Source organism: Emiliania huxleyi (assembly GCF_000372725.1).
Source record: "Emiliania huxleyi CCMP1516 unplaced genomic scaffold EMIHUscaffold_50, whole genome shotgun sequence".
Classification (NCBI taxonomy): Eukaryota; Haptophyta; order Isochrysidales; family Noelaerhabdaceae; genus Emiliania; species Emiliania huxleyi.
In genome coordinates this window covers 679538-705434 of record NW_005198243.1, presented here as the reverse complement: position 1 = coordinate 705434, position 25897 = coordinate 679538, and the positions used below count along the sequence as shown (strand labels likewise).

Genomic DNA, 25897 nt, shown 5'->3' with positions numbered 1-25897 from the left:
AGCTACTGCCCAAGAAGGTCGACGCCTTTGCTGAGCAGCGCGTCATCGCTGTGTCGGCTGGATACGACCACAGCCTCGCCCTCACTGCCGACGGCGCAGTTTGGAGCTGGGGCGATGGAGACTATGGCAAGCTGGGCCACGGCAACGAGCAGATCCAGCTACTGCCGAAGGAGGTCGAGGCCTTGGCTGGGCATCGCATCGTCGCTGTGTCGGCAGCAGACAGCCACAGCATCGCCCTCGCCGCCGACGGCGCCGTCTGGAGCTGGGGCGGTGCGGGCGATGGCAAGCTGGGCCACGGCGACAACCAGAGGCAGCTGCTGCCGAAGCAGGTTGAGGCCTTGGCTGGCCAGCGCGTCATCGCTGTCTCGGCGGAAGATCACAGCCTCGCCCTCACCGCCGACGGCGCCGTCTGGAGCTGGGGCTGTGGAGGCTGGGGCAAGCTGGGCCACGGCGACGAGCAGAACCAGCTGCTGCCCAAGAAGGTCGAGGCCTTCGCTGGGCGGTGTGTGGTCGCTGTGTCGGCTGGTGGCGACCACAGCATCGCCACCAATTCCGACGGCGCTGTCTTTACCTGGGGCAAGGGGGGGGAGGGGGGGGGGGCAGGAGGAGGCAACCTAGGCCACGGAGATGACTTGTCGAACAAGCTTCTGCCCAAGAAGATAGAGGCGTGGGCGCCGGAGCGGTTGGGTGTGTGAGGGCCGCGCGGCCGGCGTCCGCCAGGCCGCACCTGGCGATCGTCGAAGCGGCTTGGCAGGGGACTGTGCCTCGCGATCCGCCTGCGCAGATCGACGCGCCACCCGTGCTCGCTTGCACCGTCGATGGCCTCGCAATGGACGAGGAGGAGGGCCCGCGTCCAGTAGTGCAACGGACGTGGCGAGGGTAGGGGCGTGACCGACGTGGAGGCGGGCTTGCGGCGCGCGGAGTGAGTGGGCTTGTCTTGCTTGACGGTTGATGATGAGCGTCCCGCTCGATCCATGCCTGTAGTCTGTCCTAGTCTGGTCCGAGACAGCAGAGCACGGTACATTAGAACAATGAAGCACTTCTTGTTCGTGCGTCGAGAGCGTCTAGTCACCTGTGAAATGATAAAAAAAGTTCCGCGGGGATCTCTTCTCGGCGGCCGATCTCCTCGGCTCGCCCAACATGCCACGACGATCCCGAGGGACCATGTGGAAGACGGCTAGTGTGCTCTAGTCCCCCATCGATCGGGAGGACGACCCCGGCTAAGTCGCCGATCTGGATCACACCCACAAAGAACCCTGCACAAAGATCGCAGGGCGGGGAACTGTTCCTTTTTACCCATCTCCTAGTATGTCCGTTTTATTTGTTTATTTACTCTACCCTCACCCCCGTGGCTTTTGGGCGCACCTCTGGTGGTGTTGGTGTTGCGCGCTCTGCGCGGCGCCACCGGCGGCGCGTCGGAGTGGCGGCCGCCACTCGCGTGGTGCCAAGAGGTTCTCCGGAACCCTTACGCGCACCACGGCGGCCGCCTTCAACTCCCCGAGCGGGGCCCTAGGACCAAGGGCGCGCTCGGCAAATTCCTGCGCTTTGCGCAGGGTCACAACCCCTGGGCCAGTTGTTGGTGGAACCACCTCAAGGCCAGCGCGCATGCGCGGGCGATGGACTGACTCCAGCAGCTCAAGGGCTCGCGCTCTCCTCACCGCCGCGCGCACCTTGTGATTTTTGGGTCAAAATCGTCCCGATTTCATAATGTTCGTTCGTACGTGCATCCGCGGCGCCAAGCGCGGTGCCAGCGGCTCCCATACCTCTAAGAGGCCACCCACCTCCGTATAGACCCTTATATCCGCGGTTTACGCCCAATAGAGGCAGCTGCAAAAGGGCCCGGACGGGCACTGCGGCACACACTGCTCGCTGCTCGGCCATGCGGTAGCGTCTGGTGATGCCGCCCCTGCGCGGGCGGGGGCGTCTCGCTCGGCAGCAACTGCGCCGCGCAGCGCAGGTTCGAGGGTCGCGGTGAAGGGTGCACTGGAAGACGTAGCGGTCGAGAAAGCGCTCAGCGACCGCTACGTCTCGAGGATGGAGCCGTCGCGCGGACCCGACCGGCCGACCGGCAGTAGCAGCAGGCGCCGGAGGGCGCGGGAGGCAGCGGCGACACCTCGGGCCAGAAGCGCGAGCCCTAGGCTGGTGAGGGGGCCCGCTCATGCGTAAACGGCTCTGGGACTTAGCTAAATCGCGCATCGAAATCGGGACGATTTTGCCAGGGCACCGTCACAAGGTGCGCGTTGCAGCAGGAGTGCCGCAAACCGCAATGCGGCATTGTGCGACTACCGCATCGTGCCGCAGCTTCACCGCTTCTCCTCGGACATCATCGTGAACTCGGTGGTCCGCTGCGAGGACGCGGTCAGCACCGCGCCGGATCTCTTCTGAGAGCCGGCGCGGATCGCGGATGCGGCTTGAAGGCTCTGCTCTCTCGCTCTCAAAAAAAACTCGGACCCACGAAGACAAGGAGCGCGCGCCAATGGCCGCCTCCGTGACACTCCCACCTCCTGGGCCGGCGCGGGAGTTTTACTGCCGAGTTTCTCCCGGCCGGCCGCCTCCTGACACGCCCACTGACCGAGCCCATCGAAAAAAATTGGGCGCGCCGCACTGCTCTGACCCCTGCTCGCCCCTGCTCGCCACTGTCGCCTCGGTTGCCGAGGCTGCCGCGCACCCGCGCGCTACGCGACTACGAACTGCACCAGCTGGGCTCGAACCAACGACCAAAACGTCCCCGACCCGAACGCTGCACCAACTAGGCCACACCGCAGGCTCGATATGCAATACGCACAAAACTGGCCGCTCATAAAGCACTACTCATTTGCCGAGGCCACGCGGCGCCCCTCCACAGCCAGCCTACCCTCCTATCGCGCCACTCGAAGCCCCGCGGCCGCCTCTCGCCTACCGCGCTGCCCTCGCCTGCCACCGCACCGCCCGCGCTCCAGCCTAACCAGCTCTGCATCTCGCAACACACACTTGACAGGGACAGACCAGGCGCAGGAAAAGGGAGCGGGGCCCGAATCCAAGGGACCACCCCGTCGGGCGGAGGAGCTGTGAACTCAGGTCCAGCAGGAAGGCTGCTGGCTCCTGACTCATCCCCCAAATCCCCCACACCTTGGCGGCCTGAAACCTTACCATTCCGACACCTCACACACACCCCTCCCCTAGGGCTAAGCAGTGCGCGAGCCCACCCGACTTCAGGCGAGACGTTGACCACTCCTTTGGAACAGTTCTGTCAGTGGCTGCACTAGACGCCCACAGAGGCGCGCGGCGCGGGCAGATGACTAGGGGAGAAAAAGCGGAGAACCTAGCTCGCTGGGAGATGTGCGCAACCTAAAGACGGGAATAGGGGAGAAGTGTCAGTGTGAGGGGAGGGCGTAGGCTGGCGTTTTTGCCTTTGAAAACTGAACAGTTTTTTTGGCTTGAAGGCTCTGCCGGCGGATCTGTGGCCTGGCGCCTGCCAGACTGCGGGTCCAAACACCCCGGCGCTCGCGCGCGCCACCGCCCCCGGCGCGGGTTGGGATATCAGTTCGTGAGTCCTGTGTCCTGTCCCTGTGCCCCACCTTCTTCTCCTGTGTCGGTCCCTGAGAACCCCACTATACAGCGCCACCTCGTGAGCTGTTCTGTGAGCTGTGTGCTGTGTGTGTCCAGCAGTCCGGACCCAGTGCTACGGCCGGTGACAGCGTGCCTCGTGTCGGCTCCCGAGCCAATCGTGTGCAGCGTGTGTGTGCGTGTGGGCCCGTCCTCCATGCTTGGAGGTGTGTAAGACTGACTGACCCTCACGCACTACGGAGTCTCTACAACGTACAAGTCTGCGCCTCGGGCAGGTGGCGGAGCAAAGCGCGCGCGGCTGCGCGGCTTGCAAGCTGCGGCTCGCCGCCGTCACCGACGGCGCGGAGGGAAGGCAGCACCAGCTGCCGAATCTGAGCCGCCTCGGCGCGGGCGAGGGAGGGGCGGGCGAGGAGGAAGTCTGCCTCTTCGGCGATGCGGCACGGCGTGCAGTCTTCGAAGAGGAGCTCGGTGAGGAGGGTGCGGCCGGCGAGGATGTTTGGGAGGGAGGCGTGCCGGAGGACAGGGCGGAGGAGGCGCCTGCGGCGCGGGGAGGAGGGGTGGCGAGGAGGGGTGGCGCGGGCGGGCGGCCTGGGGTACCCTACGGCCTGCCGCGAGGGCAGTGGAGGGGCGTGTCCCGCCGGATCACGAAGCCCGTCAGCCAGCTGGTCGAGTAGACGGCCACCTGCGGCACCCCCGCCGCCGCGAGCTCGAGGTTGATGGTGCCTGTCGGCGCGGCGGCGGGTGGGGCCGCCGGGAGGGAGGGGTGGGCAGCGGCTCGAGGAACGCAGTGCCTAAGGCCCACAACGCCGCTCAGCCAAACCCCTCCCCACTCGGCGCGTCGCGGCGACGAGCGGCGTGCCGCAAGCGGCGATGGCGACGTCCGCGGCGCCGAAAGCAGCCCGGCGAGACCCGCTCCCGACCACGCTGCAGCGCGCGCCGCCTCCCGCTGTGCCTCTCGCTGCCTGTTCACACCTCTCGTTCACACCTCCTGTTCACGCCTCCCGCTGCGCCTCTCGCTGCGCCTCCCGCCAGAGTCTCGAGCACGATGCGATCGACCTCGCCGCGCATCCCCGGCGCCGCGGGCACGACCAGCTCGATCGGACCTAGATGCGGCACCACTCGCGACCGGTCGGGGCCGCCTCCCGCCGCCTGTGTGTCCGCCGCCCCTCGAGCGAGACCTGTGGGACGTGCCCCAAGACATGTCGTGGACGTGTCGCGGACATGCGTGTCCGCCGCCCCTCGAGCGAGACCGGCCCAGCGGCTAGAGAGCGCCTCGCCGCGCCGCCGCCGCTCGGCGAGACTCGCCGCGCCACGCAGCAGCAGCGGCAGCATCGCCCTCACCTGGAGACCCAGCGACGCGCGGAGTGGCCGAGAGGCACGCACTGGCCTCGCACACCGCAGTCGCACGCCTCTTGCGCACGGCTACCAGGCAGCAAGCAGAGGACTTGCGCGCACGGCGAGAGGCCGACTTCGCGCCGGAAGGCCGCCGCCTCGGCCGCCCGCTCCGCCGCCGTGCCCGGCGGCTCGCCTCCGATCGCCACGTCGTCGAGCGCCGGGTGTCCGACAAAGGTGGCGGGCACTCCGGCGCGCCGAAAGAGCGCCTCGGGGTGGGGCAAGGCGCGGGGCCGTGGGCAGCGAGTGCTCCGGTGGAAGCTGGCGCGCGAGGGCGGGGAGGAGGGCCGGGGCTGCGGGGCGGGGCGGGCGACGCTGCTGCGGCCGCCTCCTCGAATGGCAGCAGCACGAGGAGCTCGTCCACGCCTCCGCGCAGCCGCGCCGCCCGCGCGTCTGCGTCGCCGAAGGCCCACGCCGACGGGCCGACGTACTGGACGAGGACAGGCGCCGCTGGGATGCCGTTGCGGCCGGCGGCGGCGCGGCGATGTGCGAGCGAGCGGAGCAGGCGGAGGTTGAAGCCCTTTGAGTCGATCCCGACGACGACGTGCGGCTGCGCACGCCGGACTGCGCGCTGTGTCTGCACGAGCCGGGCAGCGATGCGTGGTAGCGACGGGAGCACCTCGGCAAAGCCGGCGACGCTGAGCTCCGACATGGGGAAGAGGGAGGAGGCTAGCCCTTCGGCTCGCATCGAATCGCCTCCGACACCCTCAAAGTGGATGGCGCCACCGTACTCGTTGCGCAGTGCCCGCATCAGGCGACCGCCTATGACGTCGCCCGACGCTTCGCCGGCGACCAGGAAGACGACGGCGGGCGACGTGGAAGAGCGCGAGCTGAGGCGGCGGCATTGCAGGGAGCGGAGGCGGAGGTTGGCGGCAGCGCAGCGCCGCATGCAGACAGGCAGACAGAGCCTCTGCGGGCCCGGTCGATTGAGAACTGGTTGGAGGCCGGCGCAGGCTGGCGCGGTGTGGGAGGGGGAGAATTTTACTCTTTTCGGCCAACCTCGCACGACACGAGGCCGTGCAGCGAGACAGGCCTCTGAACGTGGACGCCGCAGCCGCCGCAGCCGGGGCCGCAGGTCCAGCAGCAGAGGCCGATCCCGCCGCCGCAGGAGACTACCGGCGGACATGGGGACGACCTAGGGCCTAGGCGGTCTCTCTTTCGCTACGTGTTCAACGACGTGCTCCTCGGGTATCGCCTCTCGCCTCCGCTCCCTGCCCCTCTGGACGAGCCACCCCCCCGATCCCCCATCTCCCCAAACACGCCCCCCAGACTCTCTCTCACACATTTGGCACATCGCTGCTCTCGGGCCCACAGACATCCCGCCCACCCGCCGCCGCCCGCGCGCGGGCGAGTGAATTTTTTCGTTGAAGTTTGGGGTACAGGGCGAGGCTCAGGGCCCCTTAGTTAGTGCTCTGTCTGGTGGGTCCTTAGTTAGTAATCAGCAATATCATAAAGAGAGGGTACCGGTGGGTCTTGTGAATTTGTGTGTCTGTGTGTCGCTCCAGCGTGCGTGCCGTCATCCTGGCCGTCCGTCATCACTTCTGTCCGCCGCGTCCACCCATACCGCGCTGGTGTCCAGTCCGAGCCTGATTGAGGAAAAGACGCTAGCGAATTTTTGTCGAGCTTAGCCTTCGATGTTAGGGAACACAGCAAGGCGGACACAGGGCATCGCTCAAACGACATTTTTTTTCATCGTCGTCGACATGCACGGCGAACGATCTAATTGAGCGCGTCATCAGACGCTAGCTCCGGCGCGGCCTCGAACGCGCTCGTCGCGCACTCGAGTGGCTTCGCGAGAAGCTGCTCGACCGGCAAGAAACGCTGGATTTGAAGAAGCGCCGGCGCGCGTAGCATATACCGGATACCGGGGGAAAAGACACCACAGATACGCACACACCGACGCCCGAAGTGCCAAGAAGGACGTCATTAGTACGAAACCTCAGAAGGCCATGGGCGCCGAGAGAACAGTCCCCCGGAAGCACAAAAAGAAAGGCACAACCGCCCTCCTTCCCAGGTTTCCTCCGCCAAATGTCGCCGTTCTCGGGGCATGCTATCCTGTATGTCCCCCTGGTGTCTGATACTGGACTGACTGGGCACGGGACCAGAAGAATCCCAGTCTCTCTCAAGTAAGTTGGCCACCAACACATACGGCTACCGCCTCAAACTCTACTCGTGACGGACTGACCCCGAGAAGCCGCACGACATCGACGCACGACGCTTGTAGAGTGCACCGCTGCGTGGCGTGTGGCGTGTCGTCCGTGATCTTCCGTGGCTCGTAGGGGCTCGTGGGGCGCTGCCGCTTCTCTGATGGCCTCTGCCGCGAAAAGCCACCCGCCGCCGCTCGGCCCGCCACTAGAGATGATCAGCTGGGTCGCGCCGCCCCTGTGCGGCGCGCACGTCGGCAGCACAGTGCATCGGCGCGCGGGGTTGGGTCGTGTTCCATGTCACCATGTGTGCCGGAGACCCCGCCGTATCCGTGTCGGTGTTCGGGCGGCAGGACGCGTTCGAGCTTGGCGAGAGGAGAGAGGTGGAAGCCTCGCGCCTGGGCTGGGACCGGGCGGGGGCAGAGCGGGCAAGGCTTATGACCATTTCATGACAGAGGAATCACACAAACCACGAGAGACCCTCACACCACGTCGGACCCCGCGTCAAGCTGCACATTCAAACAGCCGTTAGTTCACGGCAGCGCTATCACGAAGCACAGCCGGGCCAGACGGAAGCACGCGCGTTTGTAGTGTTCGTGCTTGAGAGTAACCTGCGCTTCTCAATCGGAGGACAGGCCTCAGGCATGCACCAGCGGCACGGTGGCCGTGGAGTGCTGCTCGCCAGGCGGTGACTTTGGCAGCCACCTGCGGATCTGCAGGCCGGTGGCGAAGCCAAGCGCCGTGCCGACGCCAGCGCCCAGAGCAGAGACGGCACCAATGCCCAAGTACACCAGGGGGATCATCATCAGAGCCATCGTCGTCGGCGGGATAAACGGAGTCGCAGCAAGGAAGGACGCACGACGGAAAGCAGCGCTCTGCTCTTTAGTTTTGGGTTTTGTATGTTGTTGAGCACTTGAGCACTGGATAGGGTCGATTCCGCATGGTACGGGACCCCTCGATCGTCTCGCCCACCCTCACTGGAGTGTTCATTGGGGGGGGTCATAACAAACACGGTGCAGGATCGAGGTGCACGCTGCCGAAGCAGTGTCGTCCCCCCTCTCCCCGGCGGCGATGGCGGTGTGACCGATCGAGCTACAAGAGGAGCTCGTTCAGCAGGATCCGGGTTGGTCTGGCGCACTACCTCACTGGGCCTGAGATCGCACGACGCTTCCCGTCACCGTCTCGGATTTGTGTGGAGTCGAACCACTCTGTATGTATGTTGTTGGCAAACCAAGACACAGAGCTCAGGATCACAGCGGGAGGAAAGCGGCGAGTCGCAATTCCAGGGGTCGTTGTGGCGGGCCACCCTGTCCAGAAAGGCATGGATGCCGATCTGGGGTCTTTCGACCGAGTCTGATTTCGCCTCGCCGCCTCCCGATGGTCGCCCGCGATGGTGGTAAGGCTGGAGAGCCAAACAAAGCGGCGGAGATGGCGGGGGAGGGCGGGGGATCGAGGAAAGCACGACTCGCACCGACCCTTCACGAACCGAAAGGCTGCACCCGGGGAGGGCACAGTAATCCGGCACGTGTTGGGCGCCCCATTCCGTTTTTGGCGGCTAGGTCGGCTCAGGGCCCCTTAGTTAGAGAGAGAGATTTTTAGCAATACCAAACAACTCTAACACTCACACGTCATTTGGGGCCTGGAGCCCTGTTCACGCGCGTTTGCTTAGTTAGTGCTCTGGTGGGTCCTTAGTTAGCAATTAGCAATATCATAAAGAGAGGGTTGAAACTTTTACGTGCGTCCCAAATGCGCGTTTGCGGCTTGCCTGTGCTCTCGGCCGCCTCGCTGAGCGAGACCGAGCGCGGTGCTGGTGGCGCCGACACTGCGGATCCGTCGAGCACTGCGACGGCTGCTGAACCAATGAGAGTCGGCAGCGCTGCCTCTGCGGCTGGTGCGCCTGCACAAACCACGCCAAGCGACTGCAAACTGGGCGCAAACTTGTCTGGCAATGCTCTGGGCGAGGATGTCAATGAGGAAACCACTCGAGGCCTTCAGCTTGATCCTGCCACGACGGCTCGCACCGCAAACGTGGGTCCTGCACCTCCTCGCGGTGCTGACATCTCTGTCCTGCGCCATATTGACGCCAATAACTTTCATTTCAACATGCTCAACGAGGCGGGCGCAGCTGCGGCGCAGACTCCCAACGAGGTGGTTCCCACTTCTTCATCGCCAACCTCTCCCTCGCCTACACCCCCCGAGGCATCAACCGCTCGGTCCGCCGACCATCGAGCCGCTTGGGAGGGCGAGGCGTCTGCCACTGAGCTAGACGCGAGTGAGGAGGAGGAGGAGGAGGTGCATCCCTCCCGCAGAGAGAAGCCGGTGCGGTCCGAGGCGGCCAAGCAGCGGCGCCACAGACTGCAGGCCGTTAGGCGGCGGCTGCGGGTTGAGGGGCTGAGCATCGGCGCCAGCGGCGGACAGCACGCCAACGCCATCCTCTCCCACGCCACCTACCTCCTCGGCATTGTCCACATGCAGAGCCGAGGCGGGCGCCCGCCGCCGCCTCGATGCACTGTCCAGCCGGCCAAGTGCACCGTAAAGGAGAACTCGACCGGTGTGCCCGCCGAGCAGCTGCTCTTTGCACGGTTCCACAGCGATGCGTCGGCGGTGCTGCGACTCCTCCTCGGTGTGTGAGCGGCCGGGCAGTCGAGTGGGGCTATGGGGCGCCCCGTGTCCGCGCGGGGTGGCCAGGCTGTGGCTGGGAGTGGAGCGCGGCGGCTTTTGCACCTCCTGTGGAAGCAGCCGTTCAAGCGAGGCGGACCGTGCGACTCGATTGTGGACTTGTGTAGCCGCTCCTGCGCGTGGCGGCCAGGTGGGTGGGTGCACTGGCGGGGTGCAGCGACTCAGGAATTTAGGTGGGCGCAGAGGAGCGCGCGCCGGGCGAGACTGCGGGCCGAACGCGTTACGAAAGGAATGCCGGTGCTTTGCCCGGGTTTCTGCTGGGGCTCTCCCGTATGGGGAGCCCCGGGTACTCTTTAGCTGTACTCGTCTAGGCAGGGGTTGCGTTCTAAACGAATTTTTTCTGCCTGGTTTGGTTTGAAAGAGAGGGTACAGGTGGGTCTTGTGAGTTTGTGTGTGTGTGTCGCCCCAGCGTGCGTGCCGTCATCCTGGCCGTCATCACTTCTGTCCGCCGTTCTAAACGAATTTTTTTCTGCCTGGTTTGGTTTGAAAATGCGTCTTGTCCTTTCGCCTGCGGAACGTTCAGGGACCCCATAGGTGTTTTTAGTCGGAAGCTCCGACGAGTTGCCATTTCAGTGGGTCACCTGCGCACTCTGCGCATCATTCGCAAGCCGCCGGACTGGGTGAGCCCCCTCCCCCCCCCCCCCGCCGCCGCCGCCGCGCGCCCCCTCCGTCCCGGCCTTACGCACATGGCATTCACAACGCCTTGCATCCGGCACGCGGCCGGCTCCGCCTCGACTCACCACTGACCGCCCTGCGGCCCCTGCGCAGGCGTCGAAGTCGTTCGAGCGACGGGTCGGGTGTGGGCTGCTTCCTTGCCCCGTCACCCGCCGCCCTCTCGCCGGCCGCCTCACCGCGCACGGATCGCTCGCCTGCTCGCCGCCACCGCCGCGTGTCCCCGCGCCGCCACGCTTGCCCCCTCTCCTGACACGCACCCCGCGCAGACGACGCTCCGGGACAGACGGAGCAGCGACCGCGGCCGCGGCCGCTGCTCCGCCCCTCCGTCACGCGCGCCGCGCGCGCGCTGTCGCCGCCGCCGCCGCCGCCGCCGCCGCCGCCTCGCCTTCCCTCAGTGTGTCTCATGAGGGTATGTTGTGGTGTGTGCGCGCGCGCAGTGTGTGCACGGCGGGAATCCCCACCCCTGCCCTCAGTCGCGCGCACGCGTGCGCCGCGCGCCGCCGCCGCCGCCGCCGCCGCCGCCGCCGCCCCCACTCTCCCCTTCCCCGGTGTGCCCTGGGTGTGCCGTGTCCGCTCTCGGCTCTGCTGTGTCTCGTGCGAGAGTGGGTGTGACCCTGACGGGCTGAGAGGCCTTACTCCCACACGTATACGCACAGGTGTAGTGACACACACAATACTCACTACTCACTCAAAGGAGCCGCGTTACGACACAGCACGTTGCCCAGCAGCATCAGCACGATGGCAAACCGCTCTAACCGGGTGCCGTGAGCGAACAACGGGATTTCCACTGGTTCGTCCTCCTCGGAGTCGTCTTCCCCCGCTTCCTCCCGTGACGGCGACCCGGATGCCGACTTTAGATGTGTGTGTGTGTGTGTGGGTGGGTTGGGTTTTAAAGTGGTCACGTGTGGACTTTGTGTGGTGGCTCTCTATGTACGTGTTTCGCAGCGAGCAGCAGGCCACTCGCCCACACGGAGTCGGGTGGGTCATCGGCGTAGCTAAGAGGCCCCATCCTGGCGAGTAGAGGCCCCGCCCACCAGGGTACCCTCTCCGAGGACCCATTTGGGCGCTTTCGAGGACTCGCCTGGGCTCTGCTCCAAGAGACCTCGAGAGAGCGTGCGTAAGATTTTTTCTTCTTTCTGGCGGCACGATGAGCGCCATCCCTGGCGAGTACAGACCACGCCTGCTATTCACAGCACAAGCCCTCGCCGGGGGCTCGAGCATGCGCAGCGAAAAGCAGGCGTGCGGCATGCGGAGCTCCCCACCGGCGGCGGGCTTGAAGACACTGAGCCGAGCGCGCCGGCGGCGGACCGCCGCCGGCGCGCTCGCTTCGGCGGATGGCTGAGCGGCACAGTTTCTGGCCGCCCGGCCTGCGAGCAGTCGCCGCGAGACGATCAAAGGCGCTCAATTCAAGCGCGCCGCCATGCCAGATCTCGCCCCACGCCCCGGCCAGACCGGGCAGTGCGTGCAGGAATGATGCAGGCATGATGGGTGGGTGTGGTGAGCACGCCAGCGGCACCGCTGCGCACTCTCAGGGTCGCAGCCGCCTATCTCGTGAGGGGCGTGGCTCGGGGCGGGTGCGAGAGAGTCGAGGAGCGCGGCGCGCGTGCGCGCGCGTGGTAAAGTCGGTTTATATTTCATCACTGGTATAAAAGAGACCCAAAACGGCACTCGCGCCGCGCCCACGCGCGCTCGTATCACCTCAACACTCACACAGCACGCTTGAACGAAGCCCCCGAGGGGCGAGCCGGACCGGCTGTGGAGCTACTTGGAGGAGACGGTTCTCTTCGCAGATCCATGAGGAGCTGTGAGGAGGCACATTTCCGGCTGGTTTCGGCTCCAGAGTGTGATAGACTCACGTGGAACCGCCGGCGGGGCGAGAGCCAGCAGCGGGCAAACCGCGCCTCCGGTGCTCCGCTGCGATGACGAGCTGGCGCCAGCCACGCGCGGCCTGGCCAGGTCGGCAGGCGAGCAGCAGGCATGCCGAGCGCGCGCGCGCGCGGCGGTCTCGTTGAGGCGGCAGAGCAGGCCGCATGTTGAGCAAAGAGGGCTCCAACACCCATCCTCGCCGAAAGACGGCGATCCAACCCTCCACTTGTCACACGCCTCCTTTTTCCAGAAAATCCCCCCCTGTGAAAAAGTGCTTGCCGTGAAGTCGGGCGGTCGGCAGGTGCATGCTGCCTGCCGACTCTGCTCGCCCACCTGGTGGCGGCGGCGGCGCCGCCGCTGACGACGGTACTGCGACCGGCGGCAACAGCGGCGCTGCCAGCGTCGTCAACAGCGTCGGCGCAGGCGGCCGGCAGCGACTGCCGGCGGACGAGCAGACGGTGCTGCACGCTTACGCTTCACTGCACGATGCCAACACTGTCGCTCTCGCCGCAGAGCATCTCGGTGGTGCCGATGCGGTGGTGGAGGTGGTGGTGGTGGAGGAGGAGGGCGCTGCGGCAGCGCTCCGTGAGGCTGTGCAGCGGGCTCTCGCCAGCGCCGCAGATGCAGCGGCTTCAGGTGGCGGCTGCTCCGGCAAAAGCCATGCAGAGGCTTTTGCGGAGGGTGCGGCGCTGGAGCGGTGGGCAGACGAGCTCGAAGAGCTCGCCGAGCTCGCGGAAGCGGCGGAAGTCGCGGATGGATCAGATCTGGACGAACCGAGGAGCGCCAGGACATCGACAGCGAGGGGTGAGCTACCACTTTATTCCCGCTACGCTCGTGTTATTGGAGATGTTCATGCTGCTGTTCCCCGGCCCGACGATCGGCAGCGAGGAGATATTCCTCGCCTCGCTGCTCATCGTGGGGATTCGTTCGAGATGCTGAGCGACCGCGCGACGGCGATGGCGGCTGCGGCTGCGGCTATGGCTGCTTCTGCCGCTGCTGCTGCCTCTGTTGCGGCTGCTGCCATAGCTGCGGCTGCGGCCGCACCACCCGGCGAGGCCGTGGCGGCGGCGGCGGCGGAGGCGGAGGCGGCGGAGGCGGAGGCGGTCGAGGCGGCGGAGGAGGCGGCAGAGGCGGCAGCGGCGGCGACGGAGGCGGCGGCGGCTGCGGCTGCTGCTGCTCCAACTGCTGCTGCTGCTGCTTCTGCTACTGCTGCGGTGGCGGCATCGCCCGGCAGAGATGCCGAGGCGGCGCCTCAGGCGGCGGCGGAGGAGGAGGCGGCGGCGGCGGCGGAGGCGGTGGCATTCCGGGCCAAGCGCGCGGCCCGACGGCGGGCGGAGCTCGTTGCTGAGGGCGAGGAGATCGGGGAGGAGCTGAAAGCCTCCGGGCTGGTCACAGCCTGGAGCGAGGCCCGTCCCGGCGAGCCTGGATACGCGGACGAGGACGGGGTGCCGGTGTACCGCGAGCCTGGCCCGCAACGCCACACGTACGTCGTGCTGGAGCTGCGGCCGCAACGGTCGAGCAGGGCCAGGCGCAACGCGCAGCAGAAGTCGGGGCGCGCGCGCGCCGATTCGCGGGCGGCCGGGAGGGCGCTCCTGCTGTCGTCGGACGCTTACCTCCAGCTGGCCGGGCGGGTCGCCGTGTGGAGGGAGCAGGTGGTGCGGGTCATGGAGGCGGACGCCCAGGAGGCGAAGGCGGAGGCGAACGCTCGGCAGAAGGAGCGCGTCGCTGCCATCCTCGCGGGCACGGACGCTGCGGGCGCGGGCGCGGGGGTGGAGGAGGCGCTCAATTGCTGGGAGGAGGGTGCGTACGAAGCGGAGACGCTGGAGGCGCTCGCCGAGTTCGGCGATTGAGCGCCTCCCTCTCTCTCCGGCTGCGCGCCCGACCGGTGCGGCCTCCGAGTCGGCGTCTAGCGCGCGCGATAAGGTTTTTGCTCGCCTTCCCTGGGACCCCGTGTTGCATGTCACTGTCATCACTGTGCGATTTCGGGGCCCGGGGTTGTGCGTTTACGTGAAAAAGTGAGGCGTGGTCTGTACTCGCCAGGCGCCATCCTCCCCGCCTGGCTCGCCGACCTGGCTCGGGGCGACCTGGCATGGCTGCGCGCCTTCCTCTCCGGGCAGGGGACGCGCGGCACGTCGCTCGAGGCCCAGCTCGACGCGCGGCACGACACCGAGAAGCAGGACACGCTGCTCACCTGGGCCGCTCGGCACGGGCAGGCCGAGGCGGTGCGGCTGCTGATCGAGGGCGGCGCGAGCGTCGGGGCGGCTGATAGCGGCGGCGCCACCGCGCTCCTCCTCGCGAGCGAGGGGGGCCACGTCGACTGCGCCAGGCTGCTCCTCGAGGCGAGCGCAGCGGTCAACCGAGCTGCTGACGGCGGCGTCACGCCGCTGTTCATCGCGTGCGAGACGGGGCAGCTCGAGTTCGCCCAGCTGCTTCTCGAGGCGGGCGCGGCGATAGAGCAGCCCATGGACGACGGCACCACGCCGCTGAGCGCTGCGAGCTTCAACGGCGAGATCGAATGCGTCCGGCTGCTCCTCGAAGCAGGCGCGGCGGTCAACCAAGCAGACGCTGAAGGCTTCACGCCGCTGTACGTCGCGTGCCAGCAGGGCCAGCTCGAGTGCGCCCAGCTGCTTCTCGAGGCCAGCGCTTCAGTCGACCAGGCCGATGAGCAAGGCATCACGCCGCTGTACATGGCGTGCCAGAACGGCCTCCCCGAGATCGCCCGGCTGCTTCTCGAGGCGAGCGCGGCGGTCAACCAAGCCTGCATCAGCGGCTCCACGCCACTGTACATGGCGTGCCAGCAGGGCCAGCTCGAGTGCGTCCAGCTGTTGCGCGACGTTGGCGCTGACATCAACCAAGCGATGAACGACGGCGCCACGCCTCTGTTCATCGCGTGCCAGGAGGGCCAGCTCGAGTGCGTTCGGCTGCTTCTCGAGGCTGGCGCAGCGATCGACCAGGCCGGTGAGGCTGGCACCACGCCGCTGTCCATCGCGTGCCAGAACGGCCACCTCGAGGCCGCCCGGCTGCTCCTCGAGGCTGGCGCGGCGATCAACCAAGCCCGCAACAACGGCGCCACGCCGCTGTACGTCGCGTGCTACAAGGGCCACCTCGAGATCGCCCGGCTGCTGCGCGACGCTGGCGCGGCCGTCAACCAGGCCGAGGAGAGCGGCGCCACGCCGCTGTTCATTGCGAGCCAGGAGGGCCATCCCGAGTGCGTTCGGCTGCTTCTCGAGACTGGCGCAGCGATAAACCAGGCCCAGCAGGATGGCGCCACGCCGCTGTTCATGGCGTGCCAGAAGGGCCAGCTCGAGTGCGTCCGGCTGCTCCTCGAGGCTGGCGCAGCGATCGACCAAGCCCGCAACAACGGCGCCACGCCGCTGTTCTTCGCGTGCCAGGAGGGCCAGCTCGAGTGCGTTCGGCTGCTCCTCGAGGCCGGCGCGGCGATCGACCAGGCCGATGAGCAAGGCGCCACACCGCTGTTCGCGGCGTGCCAGGACGGCCACCTCGAGATCGCCAAGCTCCTCTCCTCCTACGGCGCCTCCCGCGCCGCTACGCCCTTCGGCACGCCCGAGGAGGTTGCAACCCAAGAGGGCCACGCCGACCTCGCCGCCTGGCTGGTCGCCAGCCGCGGCTGGACGCCGCTCCAGCATCTCGAGGCGTGCCCGAGACTAGCGGCCGAAGGCGTGAGCGCGCTGTCCTCACGCCCATTGCCCCTCTTCCGCAGGCGCTCACCGTCGAGCGGGCGCGGGCGCTGCTGCGCGGCGGCGCCGACCCGCTCGCCGGCGCGCCTTCTCCCCTCGAGCGGGCGCGCGTCCTCTGCTCGTGGGGCGAGTCGGGTCCGACCGCTGCGGCAGTCGGTTCCACAGTCGAGATCCGCTCTCTCGTCTCGCGGCCGTCGATGAACGGCAAGGTCGGCGTCGTCGTTTCCGCAAACGCTTCGACGGCTCGCTTCGGCGTGCGCGTGGCGGGCGAGGCCAAGGCACTCGCACTGAGGCGCGCACTGAAATGGTCTCTCCCCGACTCGCCGGATCCTCTCTTTGACACACCTCTGCCCTCCCTCAGGCCGGCCAACCTGCAGCCAGCGGCCGAGGCGGTGGAGGTGGGCAGGCTCATCCTCACGGCGGCGGAGTGGTCGCCGCAGTCGCACGAGCTCTTCCCGACAGCGGCTCGCAAGCGGGCGGTCGAGGTGATGCGGCTGGGCTACCTGATCGCTTGGGACGAGGAGCGCTTCGACGGCCGCGAGGGCGCGGCTCCGGAGCTGGCGGACGTCTGGCGCGGCTTTGTGCTGCCAAGGGTGGTGGTGCGATGACATGATGACTGCTTTCTCGGGGCATGCTAACCTGGTGGGTCCTTAGTTAGTAATTAGCAATATCATAAAGAGAGGGTACAGGTGGGTCTTGTGAGTTTGTGTGTGTGTGTCGCCCCAGCGTGCGTGCCGTCATCCTGGCCGTCATCACTTCTGTCCGCCGAGCTAAACGAATTTTTTGAGCTTAGCCTTCGATGTTATGAAACAACGCAAGGCGGACATGGCATATCGCTCTCGGGCCCACAGACATCCCGCACACTCGCCGCACACCCGCCGCCCCCGCGCGCGCCCCGCCCCGGCCGGGAGAAAGGGGAGTGACAGTTTGGGACGGCAACAGAACGAGTATGTTGAGTCCTGGCTCAACAACGCAGATAAAGGACTTGGGTGGTCCGGCCCACAAGTCCGGCTCATGCGCCCCGACTGACCGATCTACCGCACTGATCACTTCCGCCCCCTCGCTCCCAACCCATCCACCTCGCCTCGGGCCGCGCCGCGCGATCTCGGGCGATCTCGCGCGATCTCGGGCGATCTCGGAGCTCCACGCCACGCCTCTCCACCCCGCCCCACCTCACCCACCGCCGCGCCGCGCTATCTCGGGCGATCTCGGAGCGTCGCTCGCGCGGCGTCACACCTGCTCAAAAAGGAAGGAGGTTGGAGGCAGGAGGTCACGCCCCATCCAGAGCGCCGTCGTCGCCGGGTTTTTGGCCCCCGGGTCGTCGCCCGACGGTTGCTGCGCGGGGCAGCAGACCATCGGACGGCGCGACGACGCCCCGTCCGGCACGCTCCCCCCTCCACCCGGCTATTGCCGCACGAGCGCCCTCAGCGGCGGAATTTTTCCCTCGCGCTTCCTTGGGCCCCCGGCAACGCCGACGGACTTCCCGTCCCCCCACCTGCGCCGCAATCACCGCCGTGATTGTCGGCGCTGCGCCCCTTGGCGCCTGTGCATGTCCCGCGTGCCCGCCCGCCAAGGCTGGTGCCAAGGCCAAATCAACTGCCAAGGCTGGTGCCAGGGCCAAATCAACTACCTGGCTGGTGCCAAGGCTCAAAGGCTCTCCTCTCTCTCTCTCCTCCCTCTCTCCCTACTCCCTCCCTCCCTCCCTCCCTCTCACCCCCCCCCTCTTCTCTCCTCTCCCCCTCCTCCTCTCTCCTCTCTCCTCCTCTCTCCTCTCCTCTCCTCTCCTCTTCTCATCCTCTCCCCTCTCCTCCTCTCCTCTCTCCCCCCCTCTCCCCCAGCAGCTTCCTCGAGGCCGAACAGGTAGATCCTCCCTGATCGCTAAGCTACCACAGGGGACGGCCAGGTAGTAGACGTCGTCCGCCGCCGCCTCCGCCGCCCGCGTGCCTCCGCCCCGCTCAGCAAAAAATCAGCATTATATCAGGAGGTGCCAAAGCCGCGAGGAGCACTTGGAGCACTTGGAGCACTTGGAGTGCAGTCGGCAACCTCACATCCAGGGCCGGTGAGCTGAGAAGCGCATCCAGCGGGCCGGATGATCGGTATCGGGTTACGGGCTAGAGAGCCCTAGCCCCGGGGGTGCGCGTTCGCAGGGCAAGGGCCTTAAAGTAAACACGGGTCTCCGAGGGTTAGCTCCGCGCTCCAGGTTTCCCCTAGCAGCAGAACGCCCCCTCTACTCGGAGCTAGTAAGTTTTCTTTCTTTTTTCTACTCGGAGCCAGTGATACGAGAATACGCACATGTTACGAGAATACACCCTGCCCCCACGAAGTACCTGTACTACTCGACGATAATACAAGAATACGCAGCTTGGAAGTTGCAGACGCCTATAAAGAAAAAAAAACAGCAAGCTAAATTTCGGCGGCTAAAAAGGAAAGGACGGGCGCTTTTGATCGGCAAAGCAAAGTTGGAGTAACGGCGACCGCGTCGCCACAATGCCAGTCGCCTGTCGAGCAGCCTTGGCGGCGCGCATGCGCCGCAGGGTTGACCGACAGCCGCGCGCCTCGAGCCTCTCGCTCCTCTCGCGGCACGACGCGCCCCGCGCGCCGGTCAGCGCAGCAGGAGTATTGCGACATGCTGCACAACGCCAGGGACAGCACTGAGAAGCTGGCGCCAGTCGCCCACCAGCATGTCTCAGCACCGGGTGAGGGAGCATGCTGCGCACGCTGATGCAGCACGAGGTCACCACCAATCAGGCCCTCACGCCACTGCACGGCCGCCCTCGAGCACCAGCAGCCGCGCTGCGCCATGCTCAAGCTCAGGAGGCCACCCTGCTTCTCGCAGCTTTGTGCAGCGCAGCGAGCGAGCAGCGCCGCACCAGGCGGACCCATGGCATGCTCAGCCAGCCGTGAGGCGGAGGCAGGCCGAGTGAGCGCGAGCCGCGCGGGAGGCCATGCGCCGCGCACCGGCGAGCGAGCGGCACGAAAGAGTGCATATGCTTGTGCGTAACGGAAACCGTTGGAGGTTCCATTTTTTTCTGCCAGGTTTGGTTTGACCTGGTCAGCGATGTCGGCCGCCACCTCGCGCCGCCCCGTCTTCTACCCCAACCCGTCCCCTTCGGCGGGCGAGCCCTTCCTCCGTGGGCACTGCAGTGGCCTGGGCGACGGCCCTGTCACCGTCACGCCGTGCGACACCGGCGGCGACCCCGTGCAGCTCACCGCCGCCGACGTGTGCCCGCGCTCCGAGGCGGAGCCGGAGGAGGGCGTCGCCGACGCCGCGTCGCTGGCGTTCCTCAACGAGCCCAGTCTGCTCGACAACATTGCGCGCCGCTACGCGCACGACCGCATCTACACTTACGTCGGCCCCGTCCTGCTCGCCGTGAACCCGTACAAGACGCTGGCCGAGCTCTACTCGCGCGAGGCGATGGACGCGTACCGCGGCCGCGCAATCGGCGTGCTGCCGCCGCACGTCTTCGCGCTCGCCGACCGCGCGCGCCGCATGATCCTCTCGGACCGCCGCAGCCAGTCGATTGTCGTGAGCGGCGAGAGCGGCGCCGGCAAGACGGAGAGCTGCCGCGCGATCGTCGACTACCTGGCGCACCACTCGCGCGAGGAGGCGGAGGACCTGTGCACCGCAATGCTCAGCGCCTCGCCGCTGCTCGAGGCCTTTGGCTGCGCCTCGACCCTCCGCAACAAGAACTCGTCGCGCTTTGGCAAGCTGATGCGGATCTGGACGGCGGCCGGCGGCGCCTCCTTCTCGCACTCGTCCATTGAGACGTACCTGCTCGAGAAGGGGCGCGTCTCCAACCACGCGCCGGGCGAGCGCACCTTCCACGTCCTCTACTACATCGCTGCCGCCGCCGCCGCTGCCGGCGCTGGCACCGACGCCACCGCCGCCGCTGCCGCCGCCGCAATCGACTGGGCGCCGCTCGCGGCGGTGACAGAGGCCGCCCGCGGCGGCGGCGCGGGCGCCTTCCGGCTGCTCTGCCCGAGCGGCGAGGCGGCGCAGGGCGGCGACGCGGCGCCGCACGACGAGGCGTGGGGCAGCACCAGGCGACCCTCCCGACAAGCCTCCCGATTCCGCGAAGCTTCCACCGCACACCCGCGCCGCATTCCACCGCGCCAGACGCCGAGACATGCCTCGCCCTCCCCCTCCCCCTCCCCTCTCTCCACCCTCGCCCACCTCACGCCCCGCCTGACGCCCGCCCGCCTCCGTCCGTCCTCACCCGCCTTGCAGCTCGCCGGCAGCTGAGTTTGCGAGCGTGGTGTCCGCCTTGGGCGCCCTCGGCGCGTCGCGCGGAGAGGTGCAGTCGGCGGCGCAAATCCTGGGCGCGGTTCTGCTGCTCGGGAACCTCCACTTCGCCGACGACGAGCAAGACAAGGCCAAGGCGGAGGGCCGTAGATGCGGACAGACGGCCTCCCAGCCACTCCCACTGTGTCTAGCACCCCTCGCGCTCGCACCCTCACCCTCCCGTCGCCACCCTCCCGTCGCCACCCTCCCGTCGCCACCCTCGCGTCGCCACCCTCCCGTCGCCACCCTCCCGTCGCCACCCTCCCGTCGCCACCCTCGCGTCGCCACCCTCCCGTCGCCACCCTCCCGTCGCCACCCTCCCGTCGCCACCCTCCCGTCGCCACCCTCCCGTCGCCACCCTCCCGTCGCCACCCTCGCGTCGCCACACCGCAGGTGGCGGACGAGAGGAGGGCCGACCTCGAGGCAGCCGCGGCACTGCTCGGCATCGGCGCCGCCGGACTCGAGCAGCGCCTCACCTCGCGGACGGTGCCGTTGTAGTAGTAGTAGTGGTAGTAGTGGTGGTGGTGGTGGTGGTGGTGGTGGTGGTGGTGGTGGTGAGCGAGACTTCTCTCCGAGGGCTCACTCGCGGACGGCGCGACTCGGGCCGAGGCCCTGCTGCGCCGTGAGGGAGTGCTCTTCACTGCGAGCTCAACGGACGACTCAGGTCCACTCGGGCCGCGGGTCGATGTACTCGGTCCGGTACGACCGCTCCCTCGCCGACGGCGCGCGCGATGGCTGTCGCGTGAGAGACTGCACGCGAGATGGCGCGAGATGAGGCGAGATGGCACGAGATTAGGCGCGCGCGACGGGCTGGCGCGCGAGCTGTACGAGCGGCTCTTCGGCTGGCTCGTGCGGAGGATCAACACGTCGCTCGCCGCGCCGTCCGCCGCACCCGCTGCCGGGAGCACCGCCGCGAGCGCGAGCGGGTCCGTGCCCGCCCGCGCGAGCGCGGAGGAGGGGGGCAGCTGCTACGTCGGGGGCAGCTGCTACATCGCCATCCTCGACATCTTCGGCTTCGAGTCGCTCGGCGTGAACTCGCTCGAGCAGCTGCTCATCAACCACACAAACGAGTCGCTGCAGCACTTCTTCCTCGACCGAACCATGCGGGCCGAGCTGGCCATGTACGCGGACGAGGGCGTGCCGGTGCGGTCACCGCCGAGAGGGGGGCGAGCAGACTCGTCGCCGAGAAGTGGTGAGGCGGGTGTGGGTTCGCTGTCAGGTGCCGGCCATCCAGCTGCCCAACAACTCGGCGTGCCTCGAGCTCGTGCAGGCAGAGCCGCCCCTCTGCATCATCTCGGGTCTCGGCTAGATCTCGGCTACATCTCGGCTAGATCTCGGCTAGATCTCTATGTCTCCTTCAGGCAAAGCCGGGCGGGCTCCTCTGCATCATCGAGGACGAGGGGTGCGTGCCTCAGGCGAGCGAGATATAGTCGAGAACGAGATGGCGGTTCAAGTGTGGCCCCGCTCGGACCCTGCTCCGACCCCCTCCCTAGGCAAACGACCACACGCTCGTGGCGCGCTTCTTCGGCTCGCACCGCGAGCACGCCTCGATCCGGCTGCCGGACGTGATCCTCGCCAGCGGGCGGCGCATGCCTGCACGCAAGTCCGCGCCGCCCGACGGCACGCGCTTCGTCGTCGCGCACTACGCGGGCGAGGTCGAGTACGAGGCGTCCGGCTTCCTGTCCAAGAACCTCGACGCGCTCCACCCCGAGCTGCCGCTGCTCCTCCAGACGTCGGCCCACCCGCTGCTCGCATCCCTCTTCGCCACATCCCGCGACGGCGGCGCCGACGCGCCGTCCGCCGCCACGCCCGCCGCCACGCCCGCCGCCACGCCCGCCGCCACGCCCGCCGGCAAGGCCGGCGGCACGCCCGGCGGCAAGGCCGGCGGCAAGGCCGGCGGCGGGCGTCGCAAGTCGAGTGCGCGCGGCTCTCTGCGGGTGCGCGGCCTGGCGGGAGGCTTTTCCAAGCAGCTCGAGTCGCTGATGGCCACAATCGGGGCGACGACGCCGCACTATGTCCGCTGCGTCAAGCCGAACGCCGCGCAGGCGGCCGGCCGTGTCCCGGCCGTGTCCCGGCCATGTCCCGTCCGTGTCCCCACAGCTGCACTTCGGCTGCGTCTCCCGCAGGCGGCGGGCTGCCTCGACCTGCCGCTCGTGCTCGAGCAGCTGCGCTGCGCCGGCACGCCGCAGCTGCTGCAGCTGATGGGGCGCGGCTACCCGACGCGCTGTGAATTCGAGGCGCTCGCGAGCCGGTACCGCCCGCTACTGCCCGGCTTCTCGCCGACTCTCTCCTCGCGCGACTTCGTCGCCGCGCTGCTCGCCGCGCTGCGCCTCGAGCCCGCCACCGCCGCGAAGCCGGTCGCCGACTTTGCGCTCGGTGCGTGCGGCAAGCGGATGGAGCAGGCGAGTTGTGGAAGAGCTTCTCGGACCCTCCCCTCCGCCCTCCCTGCAGGCGTGCGGCGCGTCTTCTTTTCCGCCGGCGCGATGGCGACGCTCGACGAGCTGATGCACGGCTCGCAGGCCGACGTCGCCGCCATCCTCGACCGCGTCCGCGCATACGTCGCGCGCCGCCGCTGGGTGCGCGCCACCGCCGCCGTCAGCGCCTCCCTCTGGCTGCAGCGGCGCATCGTCGCGCGGCGGCGGCTGGCGGCCCTCGCGCTGCGCTCACGCGCGCTCGCTCTCTCGCTGCCCGCGGCACGCCGCTGGGCTGGCGGCGCTAGGCGGCGCCTCTTGGAGCATGCGAGTGCGAGCACGCTGGCTGCGGCGGAGCGAGGGCGCGTCGAGCGGGCTCGCTTGCGCGCGGCGCGCACCGCAGCCGCGGTGGCGTAGAGATGTCGGGGACGCGTCCATGACTTGTCCATGACGTGTCGTGTAGGCGCGCGCCGCTGCAGTCGTTGTGCAGGCGCGCGCGCGCGGCAGGCTTGCGCGGTGCCGCCTCCTTCGCGAGTCGTCCGAGCAGTCGGCGGCCGCGTCGCGGCTCGTCCGCTCCGCGCGCAGTTTCCTCGCCGTCCGGCGCGCCGCGCGCGAGGCGCGGCCGCGCACGCAGAGCGCGGAGATCGAGTCTTGTCCTCCGAGCGTTCACCCTCTCGCCCTGAGGGTAGGCGCGTCGCATCCGGAGCGTGGTCGTCGCGCAGTCGGTCGCCCGCCGCTGGGCAGCGCGGCGCGAGGCGGCGGCGGCGCGCGAGGAGCTGCGGCTCGTCCGGGCAGAGGAGCTGCGGCGCGCGCTCGAGGCTGCACGCGAGGCGGCGGACCGGCTCAACTCGGCGCGCCGCGCGGCGGTGTGCGTGCAGGCGGCCGTGCGGATGCTCGCGAGCCGCCGCGCCGTCGCCGCGCTGCGCGAGTCGAACGAGGCAGCCCGCCGCGCGGCCGTGGAGGCGCGCGAGGCGCGGCAGCAGGCGGCAAAGGCGGAGCGCGCCGCGAAGGCCGAGGCGCGGCAGCGCGGCGCCGCGGCGACGCGCCTGCAGTCGGGAGCGCGCGCCGCCCTGGCACGGCGCGAGGTGCAGCACCTCCGCCAGCTCTCGAGCCAGAAGCGGGCGGCGGCCGCGGCGGCCGCGCGGGAGCGAAAGGAGGCGGCGCGGAAGAGCAGTCTCGCCTTCCTAGAACTCGCGCGCCAGCGTGCCGCCGCGATCGTGCTGCAGTGCGCGGCGCGCCGCCGCGCGGCGCGCCAGCGGTCAACAGTGGTCCGCGAGGCGCTAGCGCGCCAGCGCGTGGCGGCGAGAGAGAAGGCAGCCGCGGCGCTGGTGGCGCGCCTAGCAGAGAAGGCGCGCCGGGCGGCCGCCGTCCGTATCCAGTGCACGGTCCGGAGGGCCGTGGCGGCGCGCACCTTTGCCGACCTGCTCGCCGCCAAGAGCGCCGCCGCCAAGAGCGAGCGCGCCAACTTGCGCGCGCGGTACGCGCAGGCGGCGTCGGCGCTGAGCGCGGGCTGCTTGACGGCGCCGCTGCCGCCGGAGTTTGCGGCCATCCGGCTGCAGGCCCGCTGGCGCGCGGTGGCGATGTCTCGCCGCGTGCGGCGCGAGGCTGAGTTGCTCGCCGCGCAGCGGACGCAGCAGGAGGAGTCGGAGAAGACGCGCAATGACGTCGTGTCCGCCATCAAGTTGGCGGAGAAGCTCGGGGCGCGAGCAGGTGAGCAAGAGGGGAAGATCGCCGCGCAGGCCGCCGAGCTCGAGGCGCTCCGGCGCGAGAAGGTCGAGCAGGAGCGCCTCATCCGCTCGCTCTCGCAGCCAGCGCCAAAGCCGACCTCACCCCGCCGGCCGGAGGCCTTCCCCCCGACGCCGCCGTCGGGCACGCCGCCAAAGCCGCCGCCGCACGCGGCGGCGACGCCATCCAGCGAGAAGCGCGGGACCGTCTCGTCGAAGGTTCTCAGGTCGGTCTCGCGCCTCTTTCAGGGCGCGGGCTCCACGCCTCGCGGCTCTGCCGAGCGGCGCGCTGCAGTCGGCAACACCGGCCCCCCACGCGAGACAAAGGCGTCGGTCGCGCGTGCCGAATGGCGGCGGTGCAAGGCGGAGGAGGCGGAGGCGGAGGCGGAGGCGACGACCTCCCGCGCCTCCCCGCGCGCCTCCCCGCGCGCGTCGCCTCGCGCCTCGCCTCGCGCCGCGCACTCGCCGCGTGAGAACAAGGCCTCCCAGGCGCGCCGGGCCGCGACCGCGTCGCAGTTGCCGAACGGCACCGCCCCGTCCGTTTCGAGGCTGCCGCAGCCCCCCAAGCGGACGACGCAGCCGAGCAAGCCCTTCGTCGCCGTCCTCGGGGGGGGTGCCGCGGCCGGGCCGCCCAAGCCGCCCAATCGCCGAGAGTCGCTGCTGCCGCAGCCGCCGAAGCTTGGCGGAGGGCTGCCGGCAAACGGGCGGCTCTCGTGCGCCCTCCAGGGCGACAGATCCAGGCTGCCGAGGCCTAGTCTCGGCGGCTCCGTGCGCTGCGGAGAGGTTGCGACGGCCGGCTCGATGGCGGCACCGCCGCCGCGGCTCCCTTGCCCTGCAGGCAACGAGAACACGCCGCCATCGCGGGCAGAGCAGCATGTGTGAGGGGTCGCAGGTTTGCGCTGGCTACGCAGGTGACTCGAAGGCTGCAGTGCTCGACCGCGAGAGCGGAGAAAAGCAGATGAGGGATCGCCGGCCGCGCACTGAGTATGCAGTGAATTGATACAGGAACACGGTTTGTGGGGTTTGGGGTGGAGTGGCGAGTGGAAGTGGGGCGGTCTCTCGCAGGGACGTATGGTGTACGGCTTTAAGGTCCCTCGGGCCAGTTTCGGGGGGCAAACCCCGCCCGGCCCCTAGAACCCCAGGTAAGGCCCAGGTATGGCCTAGGGCATCAGAAGGGACCAAGAAGAGTCCAGTCTGAGCCATAGAGCCCAAGCATGTCTTTGCCCCCGAAGGTCGCGTTCAAATGCCCGGAACGGACGTTACAGTGGTGTCCGGCCGGCGCGATCACCGAGCTGTGACGCTCAGGGAAGCCCGATGAGGTACTGGTTTCTTTGCCCAGGCCTGGCCTACGGCCCGTGCTGGATCAGCTGAGCAAGGTTTGGGAGAATCCTATAGTAGGATCTTCAGATATTTTGACGGATGACCTAAAAGGGGCAAAAACGGGGTGATTTCGGTCATCCGTCAAAATATCGAAGCATCC

The 25897-nt window shown here is 68.3% G+C and overlaps 7 protein-coding genes across 7 annotated transcripts; 5 read left to right on the top strand and 2 right to left on the bottom strand.

Annotated features, from left to right (window-relative positions):
• Positions 1-1316: 1316 nt before the first annotated feature.
• EMIHUDRAFT_464568 (glycosyltrsansferase, family 19) lies at positions 1317-5893 on the bottom strand. Its single transcript, XM_005766826.1, has 8 exons — positions 5288-5893; positions 4956-5147; positions 4797-4887; positions 4576-4649; positions 4406-4508; positions 4185-4269; positions 3778-4083; positions 1317-1344 (listed from the first exon to the last, which is right to left on the bottom strand). Exons 1-7 carry the CDS (start codon positions 5825-5827, stop codon positions 3792-3794), a joined length of 1377 nt encoding a protein of 458 aa, XP_005766883.1. The 5' UTR covers positions 5828-5893; the 3' UTR covers positions 1317-1344; positions 3778-3791.
• Positions 5894-8828: 2935 nt separating this feature from the next.
• On the top strand, positions 8829-9713 carry EMIHUDRAFT_211922 (hypothetical protein; the record flags this gene model as incomplete). The annotated part of the gene is made up of 3 exons (XM_005766825.1): positions 8829-9230; positions 9324-9374; positions 9444-9713. The coding sequence occupies 3 exons, from the start codon at positions 8829-8831 to the stop codon at positions 9711-9713; spliced, it is 723 nt and encodes a 240-aa protein (XP_005766882.1).
• A 1966-nt stretch (positions 9714-11679) lies between these two features.
• Positions 11680-12152, bottom strand: EMIHUDRAFT_356676 (hypothetical protein; the record flags this gene model as incomplete). Its single annotated transcript, XM_005766824.1, is given in 2 exon segments — positions 11680-11712; positions 11726-12152. Coding segments are annotated over 2 exon segments (227 nt in total), but the record flags the coding sequence as incomplete, so codon positions are not given.
• Positions 12153-13055: 903 nt separating this feature from the next.
• Positions 13056-14152, top strand: EMIHUDRAFT_211920 (hypothetical protein; the record flags this gene model as incomplete). The annotated part of the gene is made up of 2 exons (XM_005766823.1): positions 13056-13217; positions 13652-14152. 2 exons carry the CDS (start codon positions 13056-13058, stop codon positions 14150-14152), a joined length of 663 nt encoding a protein of 220 aa, XP_005766880.1.
• A 2045-nt stretch (positions 14153-16197) lies between these two features.
• On the top strand, positions 16198-16608 carry EMIHUDRAFT_211919 (hypothetical protein; the record flags this gene model as incomplete). The annotated part of the gene is made up of 2 exons (XM_005766822.1): positions 16198-16307; positions 16362-16608. The coding sequence occupies 2 exons, from the start codon at positions 16198-16200 to the stop codon at positions 16606-16608; spliced, it is 357 nt and encodes a 118-aa protein (XP_005766879.1).
• Positions 16609-19058: 2450 nt separating this feature from the next.
• Positions 19059-23110, top strand: EMIHUDRAFT_211917 (myosin-like protein; the record flags this gene model as incomplete). The annotated part of the gene is made up of 7 exons (XM_005766821.1): positions 19059-19826; positions 20245-20389; positions 21079-21425; positions 21776-22014; positions 22201-22297; positions 22409-22658; positions 22734-23110. The coding sequence occupies 7 exons, from the start codon at positions 19059-19061 to the stop codon at positions 23108-23110; spliced, it is 2223 nt and encodes a 740-aa protein (XP_005766878.1).
• Positions 23111-24273: 1163 nt separating this feature from the next.
• EMIHUDRAFT_211915 (hypothetical protein) lies at positions 24274-25299 on the top strand (the record flags this gene model as incomplete). Its single annotated transcript, XM_005766820.1, has 3 exons — positions 24274-24750; positions 24907-25017; positions 25087-25299. 3 exons carry the CDS (start codon positions 24274-24276, stop codon positions 25297-25299), a joined length of 801 nt encoding a protein of 266 aa, XP_005766877.1.
• Between the last annotated feature and the right edge of the window lie 598 nt (positions 25300-25897).

What these genes read in the sequence shown, in the direction of transcription:
- EMIHUDRAFT_464568 (XM_005766826.1), bottom strand. Translation starts at nt 5,827, where the DNA reads ATGCGGCGCTGCGCTGCCGCCAACCTCCGCCTCCGCTCCCTGCAATGC. An exon ending in GCTCTCTAGCCGCTGGGCCG is followed by an intron (nt 4,650 to 4,796) that starts GTCTCGCTCGAG and finishes TGCCGCATCTAG; the next exon opens with GTCCGATCGAGCTGGTCGTG. An exon ending in CGTCGCCATCGCCGCTTGCG is followed by an intron (nt 4,270 to 4,405) that starts GCACGCCGCTCG and finishes CCGCGCCGACAG; the next exon opens with GCACCATCAACCTCGAGCTC.